Raw genomic sequence first — 21,163 nt, 5'->3', positions numbered from 1 at the left:
AATCACATTTTTCTGATTGATTCTACAAATCTAGCCTTATGTGAATTCTCATCAAATTCTACCTTTTTTTAAACTGCAAAATATAAAAAAAAAATCATACATGCTTATTTTGTATAGATTTTTCTACTACTGAGGCTACTACCAGTCTGCATACCTACTAGTGCATGTGTTGCAGAATTTGGTTTGTCAAAATGGCAGAGGTGTGGACTTTTGCTGTCATATTTCATAGTGCATCTAATGATGATTAATGTTTTCTCAATTACCAGGCCATTGGCAAGGTATACTGAATGCTATCAGTCGTCTTATTTTGCTCCTTGCATTCCCTAACACATTTTTGTTTCCTCCTTCTGGCAAATACTGATGGAAACCAAGCAGATGAACCCTCCGTATCCAAAGGACCTTATTTTTCTATTACTCTTACCAAATACTGCCTCTGACACCACCAGCATGTAGAACCTACACCAAATACATACCTTGCATTATTGAGTAGAGAGGGCTGCATTCAACTTAATACTTGATTCAGGAATACAGGCAGCGCTTGGAGACAGTTTACAACTAAAGCACATTAGAGCTCAAGTAGCAGCAGGGTAACTCCCGCTATCACGGAAAGACCAATAAATCATCAGTAAAACACAGTTGCAGCATGCACAAGTCAGAAACTCCAGCACTCTCACAAACACAGTCCCTCAGAAGAGTCTCTATGCTGGGACTGGATGCCTTCGTTATTTTAAGCCTACTTCTCCATTCAGTTTTCCTCTCCAGTTTGGATTACTGCTACAATATTTACCACATGCCGAACAGTCACACTACAAGAACCCCATTCTTCAAACTGTCTCTGCTTTACATGCCATAACTTTTTATCAACACTATCTGAATGCTATTTTTTTTCCTCAGTGCTGTAAACAACCACTAGATTTTGCTCATCTGAAGATGATCAAAGATGCCTGAACACACATTCTGACTGAAAGAATTTAAATCAGCTTCCTGATATTACAGCAAGCATCAAATTCTCCACTGAACTTAGATTTTTCTCATTTTAGGAAAGTACATTCAGCAGATAAGAGACTATGAAGATAGTTTTAGCAGTAGTCTCAAAAAAACAAGATAAAACATACAGGCAAATCCTCTAGAATACTTTAAGCACCAAGAAAGTTAAACTCAGACAAAAAATATTTCCTTACACAGCAGAATATCTAATGCACTTACGGAGAGAGAAAAACAAAAGGCTAATGTGGCCTGTCGAAAAAGTAAAATAGCCACAAGTTTGTAATGGCTGAAATTAAACCATGAGTCACAGCATGTTACTCAACACAGTTTAGATTAATTTATTATCAGATTTATGTAGTATAGGTACATTTTTATTTGTAAAGACTATTAGAATACTCATATTGGCAAATAGCAGAGCAACAGGTCAATTTCTGGGCAGTCTTCTATTTTAATGAGGTTTTCTTTTATGTTTTGCCATTCCACAAACAGTCTGAACTACAACTATTATCCAAAAACCACCCTAAATTTTTGCTTCTGTACCATTTTAAGCAACAGCTTTCTATGGAAAGCTTTACCCATGAGACAATACACTGAAAATGGTCTTCGCAAACCAGTAGCATGTGTATCATATTGATCAGATTATCTTTCCAATTTATTATTCAGAAAAAACAATTAAAACAAACCTACAAGGTACAATATGAGTCTTCAGTGTTACGTAGTTAAATCTTTAATTGTAAAGGAAATCTATGCTGCATAATAGACCAAAGCAATAGAAATGGGTGTATAGTCTAAAAAGGAATGACCGATCTTCATACTGAAGTGAACGTGAATACATATTAATCACTTCCAAATTATGCAATGTTTAAATGTTTGCAAATAGATTCCTTTATGTAATTTGAATTTTTTAGTACTTACTGGAATCCTATAGGCAGACATTGAGCACCATGTTTGAACACTGGAAGGCTGGTGATAGGCTTTAAAAAAAGTACAATCATACTAAAAGAGAAACTCCAAAAGATTTATTAGGATTTCAACAGACATTGCAAAAAAATATTGCATAATGATTGAAAACATAATATTTAAACAAAGTAGCAATGTGGTATCAAGTAAAAGAAAGACTGGAACAGCTGTCTATATATGCTGTAAGGAAGATGTACCAGGAAAGGGATACGACATTTTTAAAATTCAAGGGCAGATGTGAACGAGCCACATTTTGATAGACTGACTATACACCATAGAAGTTTTACAAACTGCATAGCAGTGTAAAAAAAAAGTTTTTATCCTAACTATATTGTATTCCTGCGTTTGGAGCAGTTTACAAGGCAGAGATTTTGTTCACAACATTGATATTTTAATAGCTCTGGATTCTCATTAAAAATAGACTAATTTAACAAAAAAGCCTGTATCTACATTTGAAAACAAAAGTGCATGTATTGAGAAATAGTGTTATTTCTTAAGAACACCGAGTACTTAAAAAGTTCATTTTAATAGATCAACGACTGATACTTTAGATGTAGATCTGCACTGTGCTACAAGCGAGATTCTACCAACACCAGCTCCTCTAACTGAACTCCCTCTTCTCCTAAGCAACTGAGACACATGCCTGCCTACCATACTTACCAGGGTTCTGGGTAGTTACAAAGAATGCCGAGTACCAAAACCACCACATTGCTGACTAAAAAAATATCAGTAACCCAAGACAGATGTTTTAAAGGAGATTTAGCCATAAATGCAAGCATGAACTCCTCAACATTCAGGATCCTTCCAGTCACGCAACTACTTTTAAACACTGGAGAGCAGCAGCAAGGAGCCATTAGAGCTAAAAGACAAGAACTGATAAAAGTCTGTCTCCTGCCTTGTACTGAAGAATTTGTGGGTATTGAGCACTTCAGTGCACTCAGAGAACAGGGGCGGGGGGTGTGTGTGTGCGCATTTAAAATCCCTACCTAAAACCCAGTTGGTATAGTCAGATTTATACATGAATCTAGACTCTCTTTTCCAGATAACTGTGGTAACAGCTAAGAATTACTGCAAATATTGCTAACTTCTGTAGAGGGTTTACTCCTTTCCTCTCTCCAAACAAAAAAACATAAAGTGTGGAAAGAGAACATGTAGTTTGAAGATCCAGGCAGAACTTCTGTTTGAGCTCTTGTAATTTCAACTCATGGCACTGAAGAACTAGATTTATTTTTTTCCTGGGCACCTGTAGCACTCTGGATTGAAAAAGGCAGTGAGTGTTTAGCTGGACTGGACCCAGAATGGGAAATGCACAGGTACCAAAGTTGTGAACTGCAGCCAGACTAGCCATAAAAAAGTGTCCAGTACAGAAATTACAAGTAATAAATTTAGCCATTTTTGTAAACATGTCCTCCTTACCAATCTCTTATTTTTTCCTATAATGGAAATACGTACTGTATTTCTTTGTTCCAAGCTCTGGTCTGTTTCTGTTTTAGCTTTGTGGCACAGTTGCTAAGTGCAACAGGCTAGAGACACCAACATTAATATAAACAAGTTGGAAAGTCAGTTCAAGTTATTACAGTTTTGCTATACCAGGCCATTTTTCGTAACAGGTATTCTCTGTTCACAAATGCTTTGTAAGATCTTTTATTATGGAAGACTGGAAGCAAATTGGAGTTGTTCATTTAACAGATGTAGTTGAACATACATTTCTGATATGCCTTATGCAATTAACAAATCATGTCTCATCTTATGAAGATGATACATTTGCTATACATACCAGTAATTTAAAATGCTCCTCAAAAAAGCAGCATTTTTATAGACAAATTAACAGAAAAGGAGACAATACATCTCACAATACCATAGAACAAGTAAAGCCCTTTCATTAGCTGCATTATAAATTCGTAACTGTTCATCACATACTTCGAATTTCTGACTGCTCAAGCAATTTAACCCTCAGCCAACTGCAGGACAAGGAAAAACATTTTCAACATTTTATATCGATGTCATTGTAGGTGCGAGAGTAAAAACTAGTATTCCATGTTTTTAGCTCTAAAAGTTTTGCTCCCAAAAGTGAAATAACTGTTAATAGTTCAAAGAAAAATAATCATTGTTGACATGTCAAAAGGAAGTTGTAATAAAAATTAAGCTGCTGCAAATCTGAGTTAGCTTAGATCATTCCTAAAAAAAATTTTTTTAAAAAAAGCTGATCCTAGATCACCTGTTAACTAGGAAGAGCACTAAAAAACTGCTTTCATGAGAAAAGATGTGCTTAAAAGCTGTGTTTGAGACATCTACTATAAAGTTTTGAATTCTTCCTTGTCTTTCAAATATTTGGATTATAATTTGTTAAAAAAAAATAGACCAAATACAGAAAGTACATTTGGTCAGGATTTTGTCTCACTACAATTCAGTGTTTCCTATCTAAATGTGCATACCATTTAGAGGCCATTTTTGAAATGTTATCAGTCAACAGCAACATGGGCACCAGTGAATCAGAAAACACACCTCAGGATTTTGTTCTTAAATTATATAAGTTAGATAAAACTACCCTGTCCAGCAAGTTCCGAATTTTTCAAACGTTAAGGCAACTTTCATTACTTTCCAGCTAAACAGTATTATAAAAAATAAATGTCACTTCAAACCTTATATACACAGTGACAGAGTAGATTTAGCTAGAAAGTATCTTTAGTACATTAATAAAGTGTCACGTAATATTACCGAGGTTATATCAGGTGCTTGAGTGTATGTGCAATTGGAGTGGTTGCAATATTTAAAGTACTGGTTTCAAAACAGAGCGCAGTGAACGTCCTTCTTTAGTGAGTTCTCGTGTTACACACATACATGGCAGTGGAACAGCCTCCTCTCTTCTCTCTACAGCATTATAGCTACATTTCTTCAAGTGGTCAGCCATGCTTACGATGTCAGCAAACTTCCACTCGTTCACAGTACAGAAGGCTGTACTGAAGCGCCAAACCTAGAAAATAAGTTGCACTTAGGCTCAAAATGTTTTCAGATACCTGAACTTAGAGCAGGAAATTAAATGTTTGTGCTAGAATACTTTCAGGCAATGTTTTGCATTTACTATAAATCATACTGAAAATCAACATGACAAAAACATACAACGCTAAATTTTGTATAGTCAGTCCCAGGCTGATTCAGATTCCAAGTCAACTCTGAACACTGGGAAGAAAGACAGGCCGTATTTTTTGCGTCTACAAAGTAGATGCAATCAGAAGTTAAATAATGAAGTATCACATGACCAGTCACAATGATCTGTTTCTGAAATGATCAACTTCCACAATTCCAAATGACTGCTGCAGATACTCTGCAGTCTGGGGGGAAGGGCTGGGAAATGGTGAAAACCGTACTATACAAAGGTCACCCAAAGGTTTTAAGAATTGTTTACATACTTAAGGCACTCAGTATCATGGCAATGGATAGGATCTCAACAGGTTAGCAAAAATTAAAATTGCTGTAAACAGTATAAAGACAGCAACTTTGTAGGCAACTTTCCCACTTTCATGGAATATTGATATTAAAGAAAATCATGAAGTAATCACTTAATATTTTAAAATCTTGGGAAAAACAGAGATTAATTTATTTACATCAAGTAAAAACTAGACAGACACTACTTCAACTTCTACTTCTTCAAATGTGGAGAGGACTGAACCAACCTGCTAGCAATTTTCACTAATTGTTGTTCTATATGACAATCTGTTTCTTGAAGGGATATTACATCAAAAAACAGTAATAACAATAGTGATAAGGGAAAATATTAAGGAAAAAAGCAGAGATGTGACCAATTTAATACCTTCCCTTTCACCTTCAAAATAAAAAATAACCTACCTTTTCTTTTATCTGCCAAGAAGAACTTCCATCTGGGTACTTTCTCTTCTCCCAAAGCAGTATCACCATTCCACGTGCTTGAAGCAAGCTTCCACACACATCTCTCATTAAACGTGACACTCTTGAAAGCTGACATAAACTAAAGCCATCTAGAAAACTAGCAATGTGCTGCAGAACCTCAAAAGGTAGACTACTCAGATGGTCATTGTGTAGTCCAATTAAGCAGCTTTTTGCTGGTTCTACTAATACTGTGGATATACAAGGCTGAACTCCAAATGACCGTAAGTGGCGGTCATGAATAATTTTTGCCCCTTGTGTCGAAGGACAAAACCTTCGTTGAGAATATGTACACCCATAATATGCCAAAGGACACCTCTGCTCCATCCAGCCATTAAGGCCAGCATGAATGTCACCATGCACATTCTTAAAATGCGATGAAAATTCATTCCTCCTAAACAACTGTCCACAAACAAATGTAAACATTGAACGCTGTTTTGTTTGGTATCTAGCCACATATTCCAATACCAAATCCAGTCCAAGGGTCTGGAATGGACTTGGATTTGAGAGCTGCGGGTTGGCATGATCACATGCAGAAGCTGAAGCTATTTCCCCCACCATTGTATTTGTGGCCAATATAGCAGATGGGAGAGAAAATGTTTGGGTCCCAAAGTCAACGTGATACACATCGACAGTGCGACTTTCCGATATCCCCCTACCTCCAGGAGAGTCTCCTAGGCAAAACAACAGAGCTGCAGTGATTAGATCAATCCCCTGAAGACCCATAGGATCTTCTGTTATCTCCAAATCTGATGTATCAACAGCTTTGTCTTCTTTTGGTGTAGACCAATAGTGGTTAACAAGGAATTTGTATGATCGATGCCGTAAAAGTGAAAACGCATCTATGTTTCTCAATCTTTCTTGCTCTACTTGTCTCTCTAACATTTCTTCTTCGTTAGCATTATGGGGAAGTAGTACATGATTAACATTGCCATTAACTAAGTGATCAGCTGATATTACTTCTTTAAGTTGTGCTGTTACAGGGAAGGAGCTGCAAGACTGTAATGCTTCACCATCAGGAGATGCAGTACATTCACCATTTGCTACACTGGATGATTTTGAATTAGATACACCAAGATCTTCATTCTGGTCCAACACCTTTGAACATTCATTTTCTACATGAAAGCCATTACACAAAAGTGAGGAGTTACTGAGGTTTAGATTTAAGTCATGTTTTTGCACTACATCATAACAAATATCACTAGAACCATTTTGCTCCATTTGTGAATTTTGACCCAGGCTATCAAAGTTAATTCCCCCAACTGCTCCTATGTTATCTTCATCTGGATATTCATGGTCAGACTTTTTATCCTGAATAATGCCATTAGAAGCTTGTTCTTTAATCTCAGTATCTTCTTTCATTTCATGTGGTGAAGTGCAGAGCCTTGAACTTAACATATTAATGTCCCTTGTAGCAGTGTTCAGGATATCCAGAGCAGCAGCTAAACTCCTCGTTGTTTCTACAGTAGCTTGATAAAGTGCACCATAGGACTCTTCATCTACAGGCATCAAACCATTTGAATGCACTGTATCTGGGGCACTTGATTTGACAGAGGTTTGCTCTCTGGATTCTGGTATTTGATCACCCACTTTTGACATCATAGTTGCTACTTTAAGTGATTCTAATAACATGCGCTGGTCTTGAAGGGCTAAAGCCATATCTAGCTGCTCCACTTCATCAACATCTTTACTCAGATTTTCATAAGATTTTCGGTCTGCGTAACTGACTGGCCATCTATTCCACTCCATGGTACAACATACCACACTTGCAGGACAAACTTCTAGATGATCAGCAATTTTATTTCGGGCTACTATGAACGGACATCCAAAGCCACTATTCAAACAAGGCACTCTTTCAAGTGGACATAACATGCGATGTTCCTCAGCTTTACATGAGTGAAAAACTGCTCCGCAAACCAATGGGCAGCCAATCAAATCACAGGAAATGCCAGGCTCTGGTCTGGTCATACAACGACGGCTGACACAGTTCACACAGTGTAAATGTTGATGTTCCTCCATGACTGTAAATCCAATTCTGAGTGAAGAGAAAGGAGACAAAAGCATAGAATATGAACTCAATAGTGTTAATATTTACTATTATTTGCAGTTTTGCATCCTCTATGTGTACAGAAATATGTATGTTAACACAATGTGAACTGATCAGTAGCCATTTTAAGAGAACAAGTATGTGACATTTTATGTCAAAGAAACGGTGTTTAAAAGTTCACCTGAAAATTAATGATACACATTTGTATCAGAGTTCAAGACATAGTCTATGCATTTATTCACCAGGTATAATATATGCAACTTAGGTAAAAATGTTGTATAATCCTTCCCTCTGGAATAGCTCTTTTCCCCTGCCCATCGCAAATGATTCAATGAAAAACAAAGCATGATTGTCGACTATGGCTACTACTCAAAATCATAAACCATACAACTCTACAGAGCAGGGAGACGAAATAAAGGAAGCCAGATTCATCCTCACCTCCAGTTCTCTAAATTAGACAGAGGCAATGTATTCCCTGGGCTGCTTGCTACCACCTAAGCTTCTGACACCCTCTTCATGCAGTTCTGTTTAAGGCAATCTGCAGCCTTCTGCATGCATCTCAGTCCCTTGTTGTGTCCCATTCTCTCTCCCTCCATCCTTCTGACAGACAGCAGTCCTTTACAACAGCTCTTCACTCTTCTTTTTTTCTTCACCTATAGCCTATAGCTCCTCCTGTATTTTTATAGTAGTTGTTGCACAAAGGTAGCAATTATACTACACATTAAATAAGTCCTTTTATTTCATTGAAAACTTTTACATAAAACTTTACTACCCAACACGGTCCTATCTATACCTCCAGTTCAAGCCACAAAAGGTAATTTTTTTTAATGCATCCTATGGCCATCCTGATTACCATACCAGCAGTTCAAAGTGTAAGGGTAACACAACAACTTTCTGCAACAAGGCCAAACAGCAAGAAAAATCCAAATAAAATTAATTGCATAATCTATTATAACACCTTGACACACACACACACACACACAAAAAAAATCAATTATTTGTTGTGGTATGGAGGAACAAAAAGGAAAAAAAAGAGAGAGAGTAAACTTTGCATCTTTGTACCATACTTTGAGAAGTTCTGGAATAGCTCACTAGCTGGAGTGCATGCCCATGCAAGTGACCAAGCTCTCCCCTATGCTCTAACAAACTCCCTCTCAGAAGTGATACAACTAAGGATTACGGTTCAGAAATATCAGAAAATTACTTACACAGAGCCAAATCTCAAAATACTGTGTCAAAAATACATTGCTCAGTTCCATCTTTTCCTCACTCCCCACCCTCCAGCAATTTTCTTGAAAAATAAAATGCTTACAGCATTCAAGATTAATATAAATGGTTCCTTATCTTATTCTACTAGGTAAACAAGTGCTCTCACGCATTGTCTTCGGACTAAACACTTCGGTTTTAATGCTTTAAAACTTCTTAAATTAATACTCTAAAATGTAAAAATAGAACTTAGTATTATTCCTTTTGTTAAACTGAAGGTAAGAGGAAAGAAAACTGCCTTTTAGACACTCCACTTTAAATAATTTAAAGCATTTAAATAGAAATCTATGTGACACTTCACTCACTTGTATTCTTTTAATGCTTTGAAATTCATGCCAACTTTAAGCAGCAATCAGTCCTTATCCCCCCATCCGTCGTAATTCGGATAACTCAAATATTTTAGCCACCCACTCTCCTGAACACTTCTAACAAAGAAGCATATGTGCTACACTTGGCAGGCAAAAACCAGCTGAATTTTCCTCACCATACCTTAGTATTTATATACTGAGTAACACGTAAGTTTCAAATAAATTGTCAAGTGCATCAGTCACTGAACTCAGCGACTGAGTTGCTAAACATTTTAGCAAACCTTTCTGGCACACAACCTGCGTATTACATCAGATAGCATATACTGCAAAGAGCTGAAACAGGTTCACTAAAGAATGAAAAAAGAGAAAATTATTTTACTTCTCCAAGATATTTTTAGTTCTTCTGGCAAAGCCCTCTCTAAGTAATCCCTGACAAATACAGCAGCCTACCTGTTGCTAGACCAAAGAAAATTTCAGAGTTTTACACCAATACTGAAACCAAACTCTTGTTTTCCTCAAGGCAACGGGTGAGCAGAGATCAAAAGGAAGCTCTCAGGTTATGTGTGTATTTTAAAGCACTTAACACAAAACAGAAATAGCCCTGAAAAAGACAATTGCTAGTTTATAATGCAAGAGCCCTCATAGAGCCCAGCCCTTGCTTCATGTGTCTAAACACAGTCCTGCTCCTATAAAACAAGCAGTCTGGTAGCAGCAAGGCTTAATTGAATCAGCTACCCACAATTATGTTTTAAAAATTTAAAAAAAAAAAAAAAATTGTTTACCTGCTTTGCAAAATGCTATGCACCCTGCTCACTTTAAGATAGCCAGAAGTGAGCCACTTCTAGAGCAGAAGGCAGGTGTGTTAGCTAGCGCACACCGCTATGCTAGCACTGTTCTATTGCTTCTAGGCCAAAGCTGGCCCACGTGCAGACAGCTCAGAACACAGTCAAACTGAGCTCGTGTTTGCCTGGACCATTTATGTAGACATACCCTAAATTAGTCAACCATCATTAAATACTATCTTTAAATAGCCTATGTGAGCTTACACAGAAGAACATTCTATTAAGACAGTAAACCATCCTCCTCCCTAGCACACTATCTTGGACTTTACAAGTCAGATTGTGAAACCCGAGTTGCATGATGATACTGGCTTTTCTCAGGCTTGTGGACTCCTTTTCACACATCAGCTAATATTCATCAAAACTTAATGATTTCATATGAGCCAATGAAATCTTGAAGTGTGTAAGAAGGAGACAAAACCTGGTGAAAACAAGTATCACTAACAGACAGTATAAGAAAGCCAGAGCAAACACTAAAATATCATGTTTTACCAATAGGTAGATGCTAATTTAGTTCTATAACAGATGCTTGCAATTGCTTTTATAAAGAAGCAGTTATGCATGCCATCAATTAAATAGCTGGAGTAACCTCTCAGTTTCCATAAATAAGAATTTTATTGGTCACCAAGAAGTTTGATATCAGTTGCTATTTCTCTTAAAATCCAAATCCCTTGGCTCCTTCGCTAAATATATCATTTAAAATCTCTTTGGACATCAGCAGGATATTCACTAAAATGCTGTATCTTGCTTACAAATCTTAACTTCACAGCACCTGTTGCAGAACTTCAATTTAGTCAGAATGTCACATTTTATTTATAGCTTACTACAAAGTCCTTTTATATATATATTAAATGTCCTTTTCTGCATTTTTAATTTTAATACCTGGGCTTCAAACTCAACAGCTGTTTTGGGCAGTCATGAGTTCCTGGACTGCTTGAACTAGTTAAGGCTTTTGATATAATTCAATTATCAAATTGCAAATTGAGTCCAAAGGCAAAAAACCAAATGGCCCCTATCAAAATGGTGGAATAAATGTGTAAGACCTCAAGAATTAGCACATTCATTAATCAACAAATGGTCACCACTCACTCCATTTTGTAAGCTAACTTTGTGAACCACAGAACTTAACACCTCTTTGATTCATCGATTAAGAGCATCCACAAATGAATAATTTCCTTCTGAAGAACCATAACCAGTATATCACTAGTACTACACTGAGAGCAAGAACCACCCTCTTCCCAAACATTGCCTTGTAAAGGAAAAGACTGTTGGGTAAAGGGGAGATAAAGAAAATTCTTGCTGGAGGTAACAAAGTGCTTTCATTTCCTCTTATACAGAAAATTGAAACAGCTAGAAAAGAGTGTCATTGCTGACCTGAAGAAAAAATACCTGTCATTAAAATATGTACCAATAATATTTACAGTGTTTATACCCCATTGTGTTCCTTGCCACAATTTGGTGAAAAGATAGAGTGTCAGATCAATGACTATAGCAAGAACAAACAGCTGTCCTTTTCTGATAGTGTAGTGTCAGCAACTAGCTTCAGTTCATATGAGATGCTTAAGTACATACACTTGACTGTTACTAGTAGAGAAACCTAAAAATACATGCTGTTCCAGTGAGGTGACCACTGCTCTCAGAATTTGTGCAATCACTTGATGTTATTGTACATACTATACAGTCAGCTGACCAAATCAGCCAGAACATGCTTTGAAAATCTGTCATAATTAAAAGGATTAAAATTCCAGCTGCTACAGCCACATGATTTTCAGTTGCTGTTTTAACACAAACATTGAAATAGCATAATAAGGGTTTCAGTCACCACACAATACTTCAGCTCTCACTTTCTTCTACACCACAAAGTATAAGGAGCTGTACTTAGTATTATCAAACTCAAAGTCTGCTTACTTACTCTCCCCTACTTTGGTGCCAATAAGATAGGAAATCACAGCAACTATTACTGGTATTGGAACCCTCCATTACTCGGCCACCTTTCATTCACCAAACCTATACAGCTCAACTATCTTTGAGACTCTTCCCTCTACCAAATTCGACTAAATGGGCCAACAGGTTTTTAAATTACTTATTCAAGGAAGTAGAAGAATAGAGAGACACAAGCAGTACTACAGGTTTAAACTCCAAGGAGCATCCAAATCCACCCACAAGCAGCCAAATATATGCAAACCATTCTAAAAAATTCCCTTTTGTTTTGGAGATTGTAGAAGAGACTGCCATATTTCTGAATCTTCCATCTTTACCCAAGTCTCTGGCTAAAAGAGTGTCTAACAAGTCTGGTAAGATGCAGAAACTTTCAGAGAAGAAATGGCCAAGTGAGAAAGAGATTTAAGTCACAGGTGGTTAAGAAAAGGGGGTAAGGAAAAATAGGGGAAGAGGTAGAAAGCAGTATAAAAATAAAAAATAATTTAAAAAAAAGAAAGAGAGCTTTAGAATATTCTGCCAAAATAGAATTGGCATCACTATAGATAATTATTGAACAAGCTATTTTGTTTTTCTATATCCTACCATGCATGGGAGAATATCATTCACCTTGACTAACAGGTCTAACTATCAAATGCTTTAAACAAGCTTCGCAGTCTTCTAGAAGGTAAGCTTTTCTTGTCTTTTTATCCTTATCCTGCACAAAACGTATAACAATTTTTGTATCTAAAAACCAACACCTCAGTCTACTACTACAATAGCATGGCCGCATTAACCTTCTATGTTATGCATGTTATACTCCCTTTTTGGGTTTGGGGGTTGGTTTGAGGTCCTTTTTGATTCAGTTTTCAAATAACCGATGAAAAACATGAACGGGAGGTTGAGCAAGATGTCTTTGTCACCACTGCAACTGGAGAATGGCAAGTGCTACCACTAGTTGCCATCCCTGCTTGAGGATGCTCTAACTCTACTCTTCAAGACTCCACAAAGTCTAAGGTTAAATAGCCCCATCCTGAGGCTTCTCTAAAGCCAGTGCAGCCATTGGCCTCATATTTGGGAGCTGGGTGCCTCAACTCCTGCTTAAATGTGTCTCCATAGCATTGGGAAGGCAGGAAACAGGGACATACAGCAAAGTTAATCTAATGCTACACTAATTTCCAACTACTTTTTAAAATGGTAAATTCAAAAGAACAACAAACAACATTACAAACTGCTAGTTATTAACATGAAATGACATGACTAAAAGGTGACAAATTTAAAGGGATGTGCTTCAGTTGCACTGGTAATAGACTAGTACATGTGGCCATATTTTAATATCTTATATACTAGGCAATTGTTCTTTTTTATACTGTTTTTCTGATTTGAAAGAGAAGTTCCTGACAGGAACTTTGAAGCCTTTTATTTCTTCAAACTAGTTTACATCAGACATACTTTAGGAAGTAGAATCCTTTCAGATGCCACACTTAAAATCTCAACCTTACGGGATATAAATTACCACCCTCCCCCACCGAGTTCATCAGGACAACCCTGGATTCTGTTACAACTAGGCAGATGAGGGAAGTTAAAACGATATTCAAAACATTTGGATAGATGAGTTTTCACTGCATTCTCAAACATAAATTCATCCACAACAATGAAGAGAGCATCTTCCCTGCCTGGTACTGACTGCACATATTGGACATACTAGAATGAGCCTACATTATTTTTTTTTGTTAATCACTGAACACGTGAGAAGGAGCTTCAATTACTAAAGCCCAAACTACTATACAAGTAGTATCCTACTTCTACCATTATCATCATAGTCCACAGCAATTTGTATGTATTACACAAAAGAGGCAGAAAAAGGTCAGGCTCAGACCATGGCTTCTTACTGAAAAAAAAAAAAAAAACAAACCAACCCAAACCAAACCTTAGGGGGATGCATAGTTCTGGAAAGATTCTAGTTTTATCAGTGATCTAGCATCGAAGGAATATGTACTAACTGCTTTTTGAAGCATAAATTAAAGTTATCCATCTGCCTCAAAAACAAACCAGACCAAAACAGAAAGAAACTTCTAACTACAGAAAATTATTGAGCATTAGAATTATAAAGAAGTGCAACTCTTTTATGTCAACCTTATAAAGAAAAGCTCTTCCATGTCTACTCCTGCCCCAAACACCCTATTACAAGAGCTGACCTGTATTTTGCATTCTTTTGAGTAACACTTTAGGAGTTCCTTTCTCCCTAGTGGCAAACCATCTTCCTCCCATTCAGAGAATTCAGTGAGGTATTTCTTCCCAAATCACTGCAGCCAAAAAAAAATAGAATTCAAGGGGAAAATAACCCAAAGCAAAACACTGCTTTGACTGAAGCGGACCTTCCACTGATGCCCCCTGTGTCTGGCTTTGTTCCATTTTAGAACAGAAGCTCTGATGGAATGACAGAACACTTTCTTCTATCACTACTAAACTCTATGAGTGTTAAAAATGAAAACCAAAACTACTAGGCTTTTCCTTAGAGTACTTTTGTGACAGATCTGCCATGCATTCTTGTCTCCTTGACACATTCCCCAAAGAAGAAACCCAAAGGCCTCAATGTGCCTTTGGCCACACACTGACACAGGACAACCACACCAGGAACAGCTACACTTGCTGCATGGCTCAGGCACAAAAGCACTCTACCTGTTGAGATGGTGACAGGGCAGAATCAGCTACAGAGCCAGTAGATTTCATGTGTAAAGCACTTCTGAACTTGAACTCAGTGCGACTCGTTGATTGCTGCAGACTCTGCAAGAAATGAGATCAGAAGTAAGGTTTCATTCCAGGTGTACAGATTGCTTTCCATACGTAGAATCGCCTCTGAAAAGGTCACGTGCTTATGCTATCCAGAGCTACAAACGTTGAAATATTTTGCAGGTTTTACAGAAAAAATAAACAAGTTTTTAATAGACTTTGCAAGAGCAAACTAAGTTCTGTCATTTTAGCTTATTGCTAGCTCTTAGTCACACTAGATGGTTACCTATTTATATTTAAGGCTAGAAGAGATTATTGAAAGTTATTACTCTGACCTACTTCACTTAATTCTTTGGTTTGGCCCGCCAGGAACACTTAAGAAAAAAACCCCAAACTTGAATTAAAGATTGCAACAGCTGAGGAACTAAAAAAAATAAGTTTGGTTCTTTTACAAACTGCATTTTAGTCTAGTTAACATTTGTCCAGCTTCAGTCTTCAGACACTAGAACTTATTAAGCAGTTGCTTAATATTAAAAAGCTCTTTACTGTAACAAGCTGCTTCTTCAATGTATTCATACCCATGGATTATCACTAAAACTTAACAGAGATGGAACCTAGGTGATATGCCCAAAGGAAAAATTATATCCTTATCCCCAGATATCATCTCACAAATCCTTCAGAAAAACAGAAAAGAAAATAAGCTATTTCTCAGAAATCAGAAACAGAACTACTGGAAAAAATAATGCATTCTATATTACAGTAGGTAATTTTAGCCACCGAAAAGAAACCAAAAATAAATCCTTCTTCTCACATAATATTCTAATTCATGCATGTTGCCGCAGAATTCCTGACCTCTGTATATTTACAGAGATCAGGCCAAAAAACTTGTTAATATACTGTTTCAGGTCTTACTACACAAGTTTAACCAGTTCCCAAAGCAAAATAAAAAACAACTTTAAAGTAAATGGAACGTGAACACAACTTCTCTCCAAGATCCCAGACTGAAATGTGGATGTCATGTACTCTGTACATATAAGGTTATTTCTTCTATTAAAAATACACCCTTGTTAGCAGACGATGGCCTGACCACTGTACAGCAAAAGTAGATAGTAACACAAAAAATCTAACAGACACCCCCCACATACTGCACCAGATAATACTAAAGTAGAAAAGATGGAGTTTGTCCTAAAATATTTTGAAAAATTAAAAGCAGAACAAAAAGAATAGGAGAACAAGAACAGAGACAGCATTAACAATTTTAATCTATTCTATTTTCAGGTATGTCTTTCTTATCAAATGAAAGATATTTTTTGCAGCATCTGTTAGGCTTTTTCCCCTTCTAAGCTGCTTGGTTTTAAAACCAATGGAAATAGTAACAAATATTCAGTTTTAAAAAAAATATTTTCTAAACAAAACCTCACCTACCTCAAATAGTTGATAACAGGAATGGGAATATATCTCATAACGAGCATGTTATACCAGCTCTCTCAGTACATTTTTAACTTGCATGAAGAACTGGAAAACACAAAGATCTGCACTACAAGTTTGTGCAGGGTTTTAGGACGTACAATGAGTCATCAGTTTCTGATCTCTAGTATCATTTAGACTGCCTCTTCCAAATGTCAATAGGCTTGATGCTATTACTTTTTCCCCAAAGACTGCAGCTGAACATTCCTATCCAAACACATTCAGAAACCAATGACAATAGTGACTCAGCTAAAACAAGGTTTTGTAAGAGCATTCCAGCTATGTCAATAAAGCACACTCCAAAAAAGATTCTATTTGCAATGAATCTGTCACTCCAACGAATTTCTCTCTCACACAGGACTTTTGGAAAACTACAGTTCCTACTAGAGATGCTTCTAAATAGACAAATACAAAGCTTAAACTTCAACAAACAAATGAAACACCACCCACCTTCCGGCACCTATGTAATCAAGCCTGAACCAGATATCACTATTCAACCATCAGCCTGAACCACTACCTTAAGTTTTATAGGAAGAGCTGTAACGATGCCAATTAGAATTTTACCTCACCGTGCCTCTCATTCTCATGCCTTAAGTTTAAACCTATCAGGTTTTCATCATGATTTCACATTAAGAGCTTATATCAATGTTTGGCATTTGGTAAACAAATAACACAGTCTACTCAATTAGATGTTCTACAGACTGTAAGGGTTTGCAGGGTATTGTAGATTCAAGTAGTAATAACAGATTACAATAATATTAAAACAAGACATCAGGTGTCACCTCAGCAACTATTAAAAACAGTAGCTTGCAAAGTAAGTCAGAATCTAGAGCTCCCCTGCAATTTTAACTCTTTTGGCCTGTTTTAGACCAGCTTATATTACAAGATTTTTCAGTCTTTTTCCTTCATTCAGTATTGAGACTAGATAGTGCCCAGACACTTAGGACAGCTCACATAGGATTTCTCTGTAACCCTCAATAATGTAACTCCTTGTTTATTTGTGGTCTGTTCAGGAATACTTACTCCTTATACAATCTAACCATCCCACCAACAAATACTCAAGTTATCTTTATTCTTATTTTGCAGATAAGGAAACTGAAAGAGAATTGTCACCAGTACAATGATCACTACATAAATTATTCCCTACTCCCATCTCCATACAGCTGGACCTCATTGCCAGAGGCAAACAGCATTTGTCTCATTTGAGACAGAGCTCACCAAAGAAATACGTCTATCAATATGAAGGAAATTTTATTTGTTATTTTTAGTTCAATTGGACTAAATACAAAGCATAGGTTTGTTACAAAGCTGAAATCCACAGTAGCTAGAGGAGCTGACTTGAAGACTAAAAGCCATATGCTTTCTTCTTCACAAAGGTACTACAAGACACTCTTTAGGACCTAAGTCAAAAACTTGGTTGTCCAAAAACGTGCAGAAATCTCGCCCAGAAAGTTTCCAACCAGATATTGCTAGTTAAACTCAGCACTTATTTTGCCCATTAGACTTCTAACATCAAAGTAGGAGGCAAGGGAAATATAATCCAAATTTAAGAAGTTAATTGAGTAAAAGAAGAATTTAATGCAAAAGAAAGAACATTCAAGAAGCAAAGTAAAAACACTGCTTTTGCATAGTCTTTGCCCGTTCTGCTGGGACTCTCCTGTTCTCTAACACCTTCTAACTTTGGAAGAGAATGAGACAGAAACCCCACAAAAAGTCTCAGCTTGCAATACAATCCCAATTCACCCTTTGAATCTATTCCTTCTCTGGATGAAACCTGACCACTATGGAGAAATTATGCACAGACATTTACATGCATATAGAGTGGAAGATGGACTAAAGTTGCCAGTGCATTTTTCAGTCTTCCAGTTATTTAACTTGCTTACCAACCAAAGTTCTTTTAGTAATGTTTTCGTGCTTTTGGTAGAGGAGTGGAGAGGGGAAGATCATAAATAAGCATAACATCCTCATCGTTCCCTGCATGAACCTTAACTCTCCAGATCACAGCACAAGTTAAGGTGTGTGACATTAACATGCAGCAGAAGGCAGCAGCCACCCAGGGAAAGGACTTAACCATCAAGTGCTAGACACTGATTTTAGAGAAAGCAGAGGGAGATCTCTTGCCCAAGTGCTAGCGCAAGCAAGGTGATGCTGTTGCTACAGCAGCACAGGCCCGGTTTTGGATTAGTATGCTAACACACACTTATTTTGGCATATTAACAACATAATCAGCAAGAGGGAAACAAGGATTATGAAAAGCTCCTCAGCCAAATTCGAGTAGAACTTTACAGAACAAAAGAAAGCCGTCTCTCCAGCCCACGGGTTTTTTCCCTGGAGAATTCAGACGACCTGCTGCAAACAACAGCGGCGCTTGAACTTTTGAAAGCGAGGAGGCCACACGACTGTTTCAACAAGCTGTCGTCATTCCCCTATACACTTCTGATTGCCGACCTGCAGGGTTACAGTACAGCTACGCAACCTTCTTCACCTTCATAAAGGAGGAAAATAAAGGTTCCAATGCACGTCAGTAATAGCCATCAAAAAAGGAACGGAGACAAGAGGCAAACCACCTCTTGTATGCTCTCAGCACAGCTACTCGAAATACACGAACACGGGGGACCAGAGAAGGATTTCAGCGATACCTCTGGATGACTTGCTCTCTTCCCCTCTCCTGCCATGCAGAAAGGAGACTCTCCGACTGCAGTCGCGACAGCACCGGGCAGACCCCGGCCCTACCCCTTCCCACGTGCTATCGCGACACCCGGGATAGCGCAGGCGGCACCGCGGGGTAAGAGGAAGCGGCAGCGGTAGGGGCAGGGCTCGCTCCGCCGCCACCCGCTCCCGGCGGCCGCGGGCCCGCAGAGGGGCCAGGCGCTGGGGCGGGGCGGCCGGCGGCCACCCTACCTGGCACGGTACCACCGGCACACGCTCAGCACTTCGGGCCCTGCGGAAGCCGGGGGGGGCGGGCAGGGAGGAGGGGACACGGGCGAAGCACGCACACCGAAGCCCCCGCGGCCTCCCCCGCTTCCCGGCCGGGACCTGTCAGGGACAGCGGGGAGCCACGACCGAGCCGGCGCTGGGCCCCGGCCGCCCCCCGCCCCGCCGCGACCGCGGGCGCTCGCCCGCGCCGGGCCGCCATTTGTTTACCAGCCGGCTGCCAAGCAGCCGCCGCCAGCCAGGACCGGGACCGGGACGCAGCCCCGGCGGGGGCGCAAGGCCCCAGCTAGCCCCGCCGGTCGCGGACAGCTGCCGCTCACCCGTCCCCGTCGCTCGGCAGGCAGGAAGGCGCGGAAGACTGCGCTGCGCCTCGCCCTTTCACCCCGCCGGGCTCTCGCCGCCGCGGCGCTGGCTTCGCCTCTCGCGGCCCGGCCCGGCCTCGCCTCGCCTCACCGCCCGCGCGGCCCCGCTACCGGCCGCGCCCCCAACGGCCGCGCGCACTAGGGCAAGCGAGTGCGCGGGGCGGGGCGGGGCGGAGCGCTCCCTCACTCCCCCCCCCCCGGCGCCGCCGAAGGGGCGGGGCAACGGTCTGAGTGCGCGCGCGGCGCCGGCACGGCCTTCCTTCCCTGGCAGCTGCGGGTCCGCCTGGGCGGGAGGGGCGGGGTCACGGGGCAGGGGCGGAATGCCCGGATGTCGCGGGCTTGCCTCTCTGTGTGTGTGTCCCTCTCCCGTTCTCGCCCGCGCGCGTGCGCGGTGGGGGGCGCGTGCGGCCGGGGTCTGGCTACGCGGGGGCTGCGGGCCCGCGTGACTGCCTGCGGGCGGGCGAGCGAGCGCCTTGTGCGCGTGGCCTGGCGGCCGTTGGGCCGGGCCCGTGGGGCGGGGCGGGGCGGGGCCGGGCCGGAGGGACCGGACCGCTGCCCGGCCCCGGCCTGAGGGGGAGAGGTGCCCTCGGGGGGGTCTGGGGCCCGCCCGCCCGCCCTGCCCTGGCGGCCTGGGAGCCAGCGTCGCTTGACAGCGGGGTTACCGCTTGTGAAGCTTTCCTGGGGCCGAACGGGCCGCCGCTGCGGGCGGTGGAGTCTGCAGGGCAGGGCAGGGCCTGGGCGGAGGGCTCCGCGAGCACAGCTGCTGCTTCGTGTCCGAACACCCCCCTTGGCTCGCCCCGGAGCACTGGTGGACGCAGTGGCGCTGGGCCTTGCTAAAGCCGTCACCTCAGCAAAACGTTTCCTGCCAGCCACCTCAAAATACACCTCTTGGTGTTACTGGCAATAACCTATCTAACACCTTTCTTGCTCCGTGTTCGGCTTAGGGTCGCCCTGCAGGCTTCTAGAGCACTGAGCAAAATGCGTTGGGTTTTTTCCCAGAAACTTGAACTTGCTCCCAGAGGTGCAGACAGCTGAGCCTGCCTTTGCAGGTTCTGCATGTCAGAGTGTGGAAGCCAACTGTTCAGGGAGCTGTACCTAGGTAGGAATTATGGTGTTATGGCTGTAGGGGTCCTTATTCCTCATGCATGTGTCATGTTTTGAGGGGATACAGTGTGTCTTGCCATCCTGAGAGAAAAGCAATTTTATTTTGACCATACCCTTTGTGGCCACAGAAGATACAGACTGGGAAGATTAGTTTGTTAACTCACAAGAAATAGTATTCTTTCTTTAAACTTCCAGCTGAAAACCTTGTCTGCACCCAGTTTCCAAAGACCTTATTTCCCTGCCATCTGTGTAGATGTCTGTTTGAGAGATGTTGTAGATGTTTAAGAGCAAGCCAAATAGATTCTCCAAATCTCTTAGCACTTAACCGAAGTTTGG

The 21,163-nt window shown here is 40.3% G+C and overlaps 1 protein-coding gene across 4 annotated transcripts; it reads right to left on the bottom strand.

Annotated features, from left to right (window-relative positions):
- Window positions 1–1,991: 1,991 nt before the first annotated feature.
- FBXO30 (F-box protein 30) lies at window positions 1,992–19,864 on the bottom strand. 4 transcript variants are annotated; one of them, XM_052784799.1, is made up of 4 exons: window positions 19,682–19,863; window positions 14,910–15,014; window positions 5,794–7,885; window positions 1,992–4,921 (listed from the first exon to the last, which is right to left on the bottom strand). In XM_052784799.1, the coding sequence occupies exons 3-4, from the start codon at window positions 7,867–7,869 to the stop codon at window positions 4,718–4,720; spliced, it is 2,280 nt and encodes a 759-aa protein (XP_052640759.1). In that variant the 5' UTR covers window positions 7,870–7,885; window positions 14,910–15,014; window positions 19,682–19,863; the 3' UTR covers window positions 1,992–4,717. The 4 variants fall into 4 exon arrangements, with proteins under 4 accessions (XP_052640759.1, XP_052640760.1, XP_052640761.1 ...); XM_052784800.1 differs by lacking the exon at window positions 19,682–19,863 and adding an exon at window positions 19,067–19,197; XM_052784801.1 differs by lacking the exon at window positions 19,682–19,863 and adding an exon at window positions 16,386–16,515.
- Between the last annotated feature and the right edge of the window lie 1,299 nt (window positions 19,865–21,163).

This window comes from Harpia harpyja, chromosome 4 (genome assembly GCF_026419915.1).
Source record: "Harpia harpyja isolate bHarHar1 chromosome 4, bHarHar1 primary haplotype, whole genome shotgun sequence".
Lineage (NCBI taxonomy): Eukaryota > Metazoa > Chordata > Aves > Accipitriformes > Accipitridae > Harpia > Harpia harpyja.
Note: the sequence above shows the minus strand (reverse complement) of the source record. Positions and strands in the feature narration are given on the sequence as shown.